The 12,029-nt window shown below is 45.6% G+C and overlaps 1 protein-coding gene across 1 annotated transcript in view; it reads right to left on the bottom strand.

Annotated features, from left to right (window-relative positions):
* The window catches only part of DNAI1 (dynein axonemal intermediate chain 1), a 148,093-nt gene that overhangs the window by 24,461 nt on the left and 111,603 nt on the right, over positions 1 to 12,029 (bottom strand). Inside the window, exon 19 of the mRNA XM_030467373.1 lies at positions 2,324 to 2,509. Coding sequence (XP_030323233.1) covers positions 2,324 to 2,509 — 186 coding nt within the window. The remainder of the gene's footprint in view (positions 1 to 2,323; positions 2,510 to 12,029) is intronic.

Below are 12,029 nucleotides of genomic sequence, written 5' to 3'. Positions count from 1 at the left end.
AGGGGATGAAGTACCAGAGGGACCAGTCTGGAGTATCCAGGTAATGAACCATGCACAGACAATTTTCTTCACCTGTAAGGAGACAGCTGGGATGCCATGACTCCTCTCCACAGATTTGGACCCTCTCCACTTATAAAAACTGTAGATATTCTGCAGCTGTTAACCTGGCTCTGGGGACTTCCTTTTTCAAGAAGTCACTTTACAGAGGAAAGCTGGCTGCACAGGGTAAATGTTTAAAGAGCACATTGATTTGATCTTCAGATGGACCAGGATCAATATTCTGGAGGTACAGCTGACTCCTCACCCCCCTGCAAACATGGTTAGAGGCTTCTGGCTATTTCAGCTGGCACAGCAAGGAAGGGACACAGAGGATGTCACTGCCTGTTCTGCTGGGCTTGGTTTCCCCCTGATAGACCCTGATAGACCACCCTCTCACAGCAGCTAAACCTCTCGCCACCGGTTCCTGGGCTCTGGCATTTTGCACAGCAGGTGCCACATCAACCATGAAAGACAGCCTCAGTGATCCAACTCACTTGTCCACTTGTGACACAGAAAGACAGCTGAGCTGTCTGTGCCAGATCAGCTGCTTTGCCAAGACACTGCATGTCATCTGTTTTAAATTCTCTTTCAAAGCAGAGCTGGGTGTAGTCAGGGAACCTGCACATATCACCAGCAGTGCCTGAACACCCCTTCTCCTTCTCTGCATGTGCAAGAAACATTTAGTACAGTGTTTAGTGTCCCTTCAAAGTTAACCAAGCAAGCAAAAGACAGATAGCTTAATAACATCAGAGCAGCAGAGTCCATTTCCAAGATATTTATATGTTGCCTGGGATATGTTACTTACTGGTGTAAGGTCAGCAGTAAGTGATTGAGCCACTCCTGAACTCACAGTTTAGGCTGCTTTGACAACAACATGCAATTTGCCTCTGAAGAAAGTTGGCAATGGGAGATGACAACATCCATACATCTGTGGAATGGCCACCAGGAGTGGAAGAAGATATTCTAATTTATTCTGACCCACAGTGCAGTATTGCTGGCTACATCTCACCCCACAGCTGGGACAGCACAGAGGAGAGCATCCACATTTAGTTGCGCGTGACCCACTGTCACTGCTGAACCCTTCTGTAAACTGGGTCCATGGCAAACGTGGTGCTTCTCCATACCCAGGAAAGACTCATGAAGCAACCAGAAAACTTCAGAGCCAGGCTCCTGACAGCCCTGAGAGACTACTTAGTTTCAGGCTGCTGTTTTAATGGAAACAGAATTCACTCACATACTGTGAAGCATATGAGACATTCTTCTCCACAGCTCCCCCACCCAGACTGCCATGAGACTTTTTTATGTCCTCTCAGCACAGGGAAGATTCACATTTTCAGTGGTGTCTGACTGAAGGAACTTTTTAAAAATTACTGGGAAGACTCTGGAATGACACCAGGGTAATTAGTTCCTGGCCAAAGACCCTGCCTAAAAAAGTGGGTTAGTACTGGGTAGTATATACCCTTTGGGGGTATGTAAATAAAAGATGATCATCTGGAGAGATTGCTTTCTTGGATCAGTTCTAAAAAGCCTGAACCTGAAAAAACTCCGCTAAACATGAGACAATTAGAGGTGAGATTTACATGGGCTCAGAAAGGACACTGCATCTACAGCCATTCAGCTCATAGCTGATTCAATGATGAAGCCCAGAAACAAAGTCTAGTGAAGGATCCATGTGGGAGAAGTCATCATCTTTCATGACTGACCTTCACAGCTGGTTGGGAAAAGGGGGTCCACCAACTCACAGGGACACATACATCTCCTCACTGTCACTTGGGTGAAGGATCCCAAGTTTCCTCACACATTAAAGACAGTGCTTGCTTATTTGCAGGAGAGATGACACAGACTTTGATGATCCAGGAGAGCAAGAAAACAGGCAACATGGACTCTGGGAAAGGACTAAGGAAGGAGTTGGGATCTCCTTTAATTATAGTTTTGTGAATAAAACCCGAAGCTCAGAAAGGATTGAGCTTTGGGAAACAAATGAACCTCTGTAGAGCTTCTGAGCTTGTGTGGACCATGGTCAGAAGGTGCTCATAGACAGGAAACCCCCCTCCCACCAGTTCCCACTCCTTCCCAGGAGTGAACAGAGCCTTCTTACTCATACAGGAACATCAGTAAGGATCCAGTATCCCAGATACCATACTCAAAAGGCATAAGGTAATCTTAAACATCTAGAAAGCATCTTTGCCAACACCACTGAACAGAAGGAGAGGGACAGTGACAAGGTATGAAGAGATCTGCTGTGGTTTGGTAACTCCAGTGGGGGAATGCAGGGCATCCTTACCTTGGGCATCTTGCGCAGATTGGGAGAGAGCTTCAAGGAGGTAACATGGCCTCGTTCATCTCCAATGATGACAACAGGGTAGACAGGGTTAAACTGAATATGGGTTATTTTATTGTTCTTCGTGGCCACCACTAGCTGGGTGCAGAGGGGTTCATACTTATTAATGCTCAGATCAAACACATAGGCCTGGGAAAAAAAAAAAAAAAAGGGCAAAGAGCACAAAAAGAATTAATCAGGCGAGAACATCCCTCAAGAGGAGAATGATAGCTGGAGAAATCAGAGAGAAAAGGTCCCACAGAAACACAGCCTCAGCACACAATTACCATCTCAAGTCATGGCCTTTATCCTCCTTTAAGTAAACAGTGTGCAGAAGCTGTCTGCTACTTTTGAGAGACTGTCTCTCTCCTGCATAGAATGAGGACCTGCTCCCTGCTGCTCTTTCCAAGACCCTTGGCAAGATGCCAGCTGATCTGGATGGAGAAGCCAGAACTGCTAACCCCACAGGTCTTAATCTTCCTTCTTCGTGCTGCACATAATGAGATAACCAGGTGTTAAATCAGAATCTAACACAGATAGATGCACAAAGCAGGCAAGGCTGTCAGAAATACTTCCTACCCCTTATTTCAGAGCTTTCCAACATTTCCAGCTTAATAACAACATTTAAGACTCAAACCAGTAATTAATAGGGAAGTGATGGGAACATGGACAGTATGATTAAGGGTGTACCCTGGGGTAAAGCCAGGGAAGTGCAAGAAAATGCACAGCAGAGGAGAGCTTGGTGCTGGCAGCCCACTTCAGCCCAACTGCTTCAGATGCTATGCTTGCACTCCTGTCCTTCACTCCCATTGAGAGAAATGCCAGGTAAAAATGGGACAAAAGGGAAAGGTGAGGATGGAGGGAGGCAGACCTGAGGCCATCCTCACTCAGGATACACACTGGCACAGACATCAGACCTATGGCATTGCTACAGCAGTGACATTCCAAATCACCAACTGCACGTTTCATCATGACTCCAGAGGGAAGAGTGGTAATTACTTCAGAGAACATGTTAACTTAGCATTATCTCCCAATAACTGCAATTAGCTCCTGCCATTAATAGAGCCAGCAAAGGCTAATAAAATATGATGTCCCTCTCTTCCCCAGTGCTGAAGCGAGCAGTCTCCAGCATGATGGACTCTCACCACAGAGACTTTCAGCAGTATGTTTCTGTCCCTTTTCTGCCTTCGGAAAATCTAAGGAAGGGAATATATTATGCTAACAAGGACAGTGGGGATATGAAGAAAATAAGGACTGAACCACTTGTACATCTGCCAGCCGTGCCTTGTTTACCAGCACTTAAGAGAGAGTTGAGACATATTTTTTCAACATTGTGCCATGCTCACAATTTGAATCTAGGAATTATCTGAAATGTGATAGTATTGCCCTTACAGGCAACACTATATAAAAAAAAGCTTATACCTAAAAGCGTGGAAGGCTTTTTATCAAATCAGTACATGTGTTTTCTGTTTTCCCACCACACACCAATGAACTGGTGAATTTTATCTGAACCCATGCACAGAAGAGATTTGGGCAACATGCAAGCACAAGTCCCAGGCAGCCTCATGAGCTGCTTTGTCTTCACAGGACTCAGCATCACAGATTCATAGAATTGACATAGCTGGAAAAGACCTCTAAGAGGTCCAGCTACCAACATACCCTGCCCAAAATTAAAAATATATCTCAATATCTATATCAACCACTACAGCATGTCCTGAAGTGCCTCATCTATACAGCTTTAAATACTTCTACAGATGGTGACTCCACCACCTCCCTCAGCATCCCATTCCAATGCCTGATTACTCTCTCAATAAAGAAATTCTTCCTCAAATCTAGTCTAAATTAGATTGTGATGTCCTCGTTCTGGGCAGGAAAACCATGCAAAGGTTTTAATGTTGAAGAAAACAACAGACTCCAGACTGAAGTAAAAGACTTTTCCAGATGGGGAAGAGCTTCTAAATTGGACAGGGTTCTCAGATATAGTCTGGAGAAAACCATGACACTATAATTCAAGAAAGGAATCCAAAGCATCAGCTGCAGATGAGGAACTGTGGTTTGGAGAGTCCTTCCCCAGCCAGCAGAAGCACAGGTGGAGAAAAAAAATTCATTTTTATCTGATCAAAATATCAAATGCCAGCATTAAACTGTGAATCTAGACCTGACACTTGAGGTCCCACAGTGCAGCCAAGACAATCCCAGTTTCCTGCCTCTAGACATAAAGTTGCCCATTCTGGCTTTTACTTTATGCCTGCTGGCTTACTCTCTCTGAAAAGGAACAAGCTCTCTCTCAGGCATATCAGCTCCCCATGACCCACACTCACTGAAGATTTAATTGCTTGCCTTCACAGAACACACTTTTATTACTTTAAGGGCATGATTCACACATATACCCAGCAGCCTAAGCTCAATGCCTAGTAACCTAGGAGCCTGGAAAATGCCCACTGCATTTTTAAATCAATTAATCTAGAAATTGAATCTCATCAATTAATCTAGAAATAAAAAAAGCAAAGTGGAATTAGTGGTCAGGTTTCTTTCTGGCAGTCAGGTCTAAGATGCTGTTCCACGAAGCAGTCAATGTATCCCAACTGCACACCATACCCAGCACTCCAGTGGAGAAGGGTGGGATGTCTGCAGGCTCAGTGTTGGGAGTGCTGAGCAATGCAAATTACCCTGGGTGAGGCTGATTTTCAAAAATGTCACTGACAGCCCAGACAGGAACAATGCCTTGGACAAGAACTCGAAAACATCAGCAATGTGGAGGTCAAAAGCAAACAAGTTTATGAATGTTCTTATTACAAAGCTCCTCTTTTATGAGCTTCTGAACAAATGGGCCTGTTGTCCTTAGCCAAGGGAATCATGGAAAAGAACAAATTATTTCAGTTCTTCAGCTGGAAACATCACCCTCATATCAGCTGTCAGACACTCCAGATGGAAGGGTGGGATAAAGGCAATAGGAACAACTTCAGAGGTTTTGATTTAAAGGCTTCCAGGAACTCTCAGAAAAGAGGGAAATGGTGTCAGACTGACACAGTTATTGGTACTTTGGGAGTAATCTAAGAGGAGCACAGGGCTTCCCACAACACTTGAGGTAGCTTAGCAGTGCAGTTAATGAGCTGCATTTTACCAGCACCACCTGCAGAACTGCCTGGGGCTTGGGGCACAGCTTTCTGTCCAATAAATGGGGGATGGAAAACCTGTATCTCTCCCTTGAGGTCCTAGTCTAATGAGCTGCCTTACTGGCTCAGGTCCTGGGATTTAGGTTTACAGATTAGTGTCCAGCTGGATTTCCCACCCTTCAGACTCATCAAAGCTTCTCTCAGTCCCCCCTATATCTCATATGGCCCATATCCCTCCAGACTACAGGTCACTGCTTACAAAGACAGCCTCTCAGGTCTTGCAGTCAGATCTGACTGTATGACCCAGGGAAGGGTAACCATGATCCACAGAATTGCCATGCAGACCCATGTGTGGTTCAAATATCAGACTCATTGGAAGCCAGGATGGCCAAAGCCAGAGCCACACCAAACCCTATCCTTGTAGAGCAGCTACCTCCACAGGAAAACTTTTTTCTCAGGGCAGGAAGCATCAAGATGAAATAAGCAACGCAGACACTGTCAGGCAGCTGGTCCTAATTGGAATTTTTTGTGAGGGCTGATATGTGTATAATTTTCCATACCTGGCAGGCAGATGAGCATATTTACATATTCACTGACATACAATGTTCCATGTTGTCCTAAACTCCTATAGCTCACAGGGCAGGCATGCTTCCACCCATCTGACCCCTGATGCCTCACTCAGTACCAAAGCATCAGCCAGACTTTTATCTCCAGCAACACAGCAAGGCAGGGATCATCGTCAGAATGTGACACTTCAGAGTTTAACAAATCCACGGGAAAGAAAATAACTTGATCAGGGTCCTTAAAGCAGAAAGTGTAACTTTGGTAGGAAAACAGCATCTAGCAAGACAGCAGTGCTATGCCCAATGCTAGGACAACAGCTTGAGTTTTAATGTTACTGAGGAACAAAAAGGATGTCAAAGAAGTATCCTTATCAGAGCTTACAAACCACTGTGGTGGTCTGCAATTGAATGTCCCACTGTGAACAGCCCCAGCCCCTTCTTTCCTGCCAGCCCTGAATGCCACTTGTTCTCCCAGGCTGGTCCCAGCACTTCCCTCCCTGTAGGTGCTGAGCCCCGGGGCCTCCACAATCGCTCATCCACACTCATCCAGGAGCAGTTTAGAAACCACAGAGTGAAGGTTTCAAACCTCTGATTTTGAGCCACCGAAGAAGTATTTCCAGTGTGATGTCTGTGCCTGGAGAGGGAGCTGCAGCCTCCTGACAATCAACTCTCTATTAGCAGGTACCTCTGACAGATTCTGTAAACCTTGCAGGGTCTGCAGCCCTGCTGCTTGCAGATCATGGAGAGCACCTTAATTCTTTCTGCTAATAATCAGTCAGATAAAGAGAAAGTGCATTTGATATCCAAAGGCTCTTCCAAATCCTACCATTCTGTGATTTTAGCTCTTTTGTTAGGGAGTCCTTAGAAATAATATGTGGCCACTTCCTTCGAGAGATATTGACAACTCCAAGAACAAGAAAGCTGGGAAGAGGCATAGAGAAAGGTAAAAGAAATCTGAAAATGTCTTAAACAGGATAGTGAAAGGCCTCTCCTTTGCTTTCCCCATCTGAGCTGCAGATCCCTCAGGGAGAATAAAGCATGTGACAGCAACCAATGGCAAAAAACTCCATGCCCACCACAAGGAGATACAGGGTACAAACAACCCTGCACATCAGCCACAAGCTGTTGGTCTAAGCTGTTCCTTCCAGCATAGGGATTTATGGGCCGGCAATAACAAGCATCAAAAGAAACCTAGGCTTCACAGAGCTGGGCAGTTGATAGGTATGCTAGGCAGATGTTCAAAGCAAACTTCTCAATGGCAGGAGGGTAACTGGGAAGTCATTATCCCCCAAAGAGGAGCACTGAATTCAAGCTGATGCCCAGTTATCTCTGACAAGGTGCCAGATGAATCCTGCAGTCTCTATTGATGCTTTTTATTCAGTAAGAACATTTTAAAATTATCATCAGAGTGACAACACAGCCTCCATGCTTGGTGTACAGGCAGTAATGGATCCAGCTCCTCTGTGCTACAGTTGCAGAAAATACTTGACAAAAACAAACTTTAATGCTTGACTTTCAAACATCAAGAGAGGACGTCCAGTTCAATTGCATCCATACCAAAAACAACAACTCCTCTGGCTATGAATAAGGCAAATACATTCCACCTCACAAAATTAAGTGGTTCCTCACTGGATCATGGAATCTTAGAATCAAATAAAGCTAGGGGTTGGAAGGGACCTCAAAAGATCATCTACCCCAACCCCCCTGTCAGAGCAGGGTCACCTACAGCAGCTTGCAGAGAAATGTGTCCAGGTGGGTTTTGAATGTCTCCAGGGAAGGAGACTCCACAAACTCCCTGGGCAGCCTCTTCCAGTGATCTGTCCCTTCACAGTGAAAAAATTCTTCCTAACATTTACATGGGACAACCTATGCTCCAATTTATAACTTGTTGCCTCTTGTCCTATCGTTACTCACCCCTGGGAAAAGCTTTACTCCATCCTCCTGGCTCTCTCCTTTTACATATGCATAAACATTTATGATGTTTCCCCTCATTCTCCTCTTCCTCATTTTGAAGAGACCCAGCTCCCTCAGTCTTTCCTCTTAATGTTCCACTCCCTTAATCATCTTGGATGGCTGCTCTGTAAGCACTAAGTGCAGGTCCAAGGCTATTACTGTAGCTCCAGCATCAAAACATGTTCAGAGTTTATAACATCTTACTTTTTCACACCCACTTTGCAAATTGCATTCAGAGGCTGAAAGTCTCTCGCCTGCATAATTGCTCTGAGGTGACTTTAACTTTTCTGTCCCTAAACTCTGCTGTCATGCCCTGCCCTGCAGCAAACCCAGGGAGGAAAATGTCTGGGCATCTGGGGGAGATCTGAACCCTCCAAACAGCATCACCCCAAAGCAGCCAGTTGCTCTGTCAGCAGAACAACTTGATTTTTGTGGTCCATGTAGAAGGGACCTGAAGAGCTACTCTGACCTACCCTGCCTTTATTGCATGCTTTGAACACATGCTGGGGCTGAGGTGGCTGTAGCTTTTGCTGTCCTTTTCTTCCAGGCTTACAAGCTTTCATTCCCCAGCAGTGGTCTAGTATGCTCAAAAATAAACCTGATGGCAACCAAAACCAAGTATGTGTGCGTAAGAACAAGGCAGATGTGCCTCATAACTTGCAACAAAGAGTAAAATCAGTGCAAGAGTAAAAGGTGAGGGATAATTTAATACTTAGCTGTCCTTTACCATTTGACATCTCTTTCACTGCCTGGCTTTCACTGTCCTTGTGATGGATTTCACTAATTTTCTTGACTGAATCATGATACCTCATCCATTAGCAAACTCCACAGATTATTTATTGCAAACTCTCAAACTCTCAGGTAATATGTTTAGCAAGTGAGCAGCCCACACCCAGCCCCTTTCTAGCACCAGGGAAATTGCTGGAGCTTTCTAAAGGCACTGGGCAGATAGAGCAGCCTCAGCTTACACCAAAGCCAAGCTGCCATGTTGCAGAGGCATCACTTAAGTATGATTTCAGTATTCCCACTGCAGCCAGAAGAGCCTCCAATACAGCTAGTTGTCTCCAGTACATTTTTGAGTTATAAACAAGGGTTGTAAGAATGTCCTTGGTCACTTTGACACAAGGAGCACCAGAGGCTTAGCAGGAATAAAGGAGACCCAACTCATAAAACATTAATTACCTTCCTGTTTTTTTCAAGAACACAGGAATGCTGGTCTTCACTTGTCCCAATACCATGGAATCACAGAATCACAGAATGGTTTGGGTTGGAAGGTACCTTAAAGATCACCAGGTTCCAACCCCCCTGCAGGGAGACCTCCCACGAGATCAGGATGCTCAAAACCTATTCCAACCTGGCCTTGAACAGTTCCAGGGATGGGGCACCCACAACTTCCCTGGGCAACTTGTGCCACTCTCTCACTACCCTCACAGCAGAAGAATTTCTTCCTAATAGCCAATTTAGATATACCCTTTTCCATCTTAAAACCACTACTCTTTTTCCTATCACTACATACTCATATAAAAAGTCACTCTTCAGCTCTCCTGTAGCCCATTCAGGTACTGGAAAGCAATAAAAGGGCTCTTCAGCACTTTTTCTTCTCCAGGCTGGACAACCCCACCTCTCTCAACCTATCTCCAATCCCCTTGGACTCCTCTGGACTTGCTCCAATAGCTCCATGGTCTTCTTGTGCTGCGAACTCCAGAACTGGACACATCACTGTAGGTAGGGTCTAAAGAGAACAGAGAATGGGGGAAGGATCCCTTCCCTTGACCTGCTGGCTACACTGCTTTTAATGCAGTCCAGGGAGCATTCGGCTTTCTAGGCTGCAAGTGCACACTGCTGACCCATGTTGGGCTTCTTATCAACAAAATGCAGCACCAGAGAGACACAAAGACACAGGCTCTCACAAAAGTTTCACACTAGTGCTGAGGAGTTGAGCCCAGCTCTCTATGTTGAGAGGCAGCTTTCAGCTCAGGAGGATGAGCAGGCATCACAAATGATGCTTTTCAGGCTCAGCCAGGTGAGCACAGTCAGCTTGGAGCCAGCTGCATGTCCCAGGTTCAGGAGAGGGCCAAGCACATCCCTCTGCCCTGCAGCATCCCAGCCTGCTGCTCGAGGGCGTATGACACAGCAGCCAGGAGAAGGTCTGTGCTGCCTGGTTTAACTGCAGGAGCTGCTTCAGTGTAGGGATACCTCTGTCAGCTTTTCCTCATTCAGGAATCACAAATTGGGTCACTCCCAATTGGACATGGTATGAAAACAGCGTTTGCCTCAGCCGATTTGACTCAGCTCCCAGGAGTCAGTAAAAAAGTCAAATGCTCAGCTGACAGAAGCTCTGCCATTCATCCAGACAGGCTGAGGACCATTTGACCTCTTCTGAAAACCCTGTTATATTGTTTTAGAAGAAGGTGCTTGTTTATCCGCTAATTTCCCTGTCAGACACCAGTACTGCCAGCCTGGATATGGTCCAAGAGTCCCAGTGATAAGGATACTTTCTGCTATGTCTCAGTTCTGCACACTTCTAAATGCTGTTACCTGGTGCTAAAGAGCTGATACATCCCACCCCTGAGCTTCTTGCATTTGAGCTTGGTCTGATATCATTCTATCACATCGCCTCTGACTCTTGTTTTCCCCCTCATCAACATTCAATAACATGCTTTGGAATGCATCACAAAATCTCCTTTTGCTCTTCACTTTTGTACTAAATGCAACATTACTTTCCAAATAAATCACTACTGAAAGGGGAAAGCCAAACACTGGAACTAATCCGTGCTGAACTCATGCAATAGCTCTGCTGATGACAGCAGCTGGTACCTCTGCACAGTGCTGCAACCCCTTCTGCAACAGCAGAGATGACCCCTCCTCAGAGACCAGCACACCAAGTCCTGCCTGAGACCCCGTTGTGCTCTTGGGGTGAGTCTCCCCTACATCTCCCAGGGTTCCACTCAGCAGCACAGGTTTAACAAGAGCATGGCAGCACAGGCCATCCCAAGTCCCAGCCTCTTTTATGGTCCTGCTAATTCCCCAATTAGTGCTCATTTCATATTGTGTATTTGTTTTGTCTTAATTGAATTCCATGTACTGATTGCAAATTGCTGCTGATGTTGTTGACCTCATCTACAATTTCAGTTCTCACAACCAAAATACTTTTAAATTCTGTTGGCTTAGTCTACCCACAATTATTTCTGAGTTTAAGTGCCAGCCCAAATCCCTGAAGCACACCTAGATACCCTGAACACTCTGCTGAAGATTACTTCCACCATGCCATGTCTACCTTTTCACCTCCCTTGTAGTTTGCCTATGGGCTTGCTCCAGCAGTGTTCCCAAAGTCAAACTGTAAACATCTATCACATCTCCTTCCTCTGATATACCAAGCTTCTTACTCTCAAAAACTGTATTAGACCAGTTTTATGTTACGGGGCCTTACAAATACATCATAGAACCATAGAATAATAGAATTTTCAAGGTTGAAAGGGACCTTTAAGATCATTTAGTTCCAACCCCCCTGCCATGGGCAGGTTGCTCAGAGCCCTGTCCAGCCTGGCCTTAAAAACTTCCAGGGATGGGATTTCTACCACCTCTCTGGGCAACCTGTGCCAGTGTCTCTCCACCCTCATGGTCAAAGAACTTCTTCCTAACTTCCAATCAAAATCTAACCTCCTCTAGTTGAATCCATTTAGAGTCCTATCACTCCCTGACATCCTAAGAAGTCCCCTTTTCCTCTGCAGACTGAATAACCCCAACTCTCTCAGTCTGTCTTCACAGGAGATGTGCTCCAGCCCTTTGATCATCCTCGTGACCCTTCTCTGGACACACTCCAGTCTATGTCCCTGTCTTTCTTGTAGCAGGGGCTCCAGAACTGGACACAGTGCTCCAGGTGGGGTCTGACAAGAGCAGAGGAGGAGAATCACTTCCCTCGACCTGCTGGCCACACTTCTCTTGATGCCAAGGATCTGCTTGGCTTGCTCGGCTGTACACTGGCAGCTCATGTTGAACTTCTCATCCACCAGCACTCTCAAGTCCTTTTCCTCAGGG

This window comes from Calypte anna, chromosome Z, assembly GCF_003957555.1.
Source record: "Calypte anna isolate BGI_N300 chromosome Z, bCalAnn1_v1.p, whole genome shotgun sequence".
In the NCBI taxonomy this organism is placed as follows: domain Eukaryota; kingdom Metazoa; phylum Chordata; class Aves; order Apodiformes; family Trochilidae; genus Calypte; species Calypte anna.
This window is presented reverse-complemented; position numbering and strand designations above follow the sequence as displayed.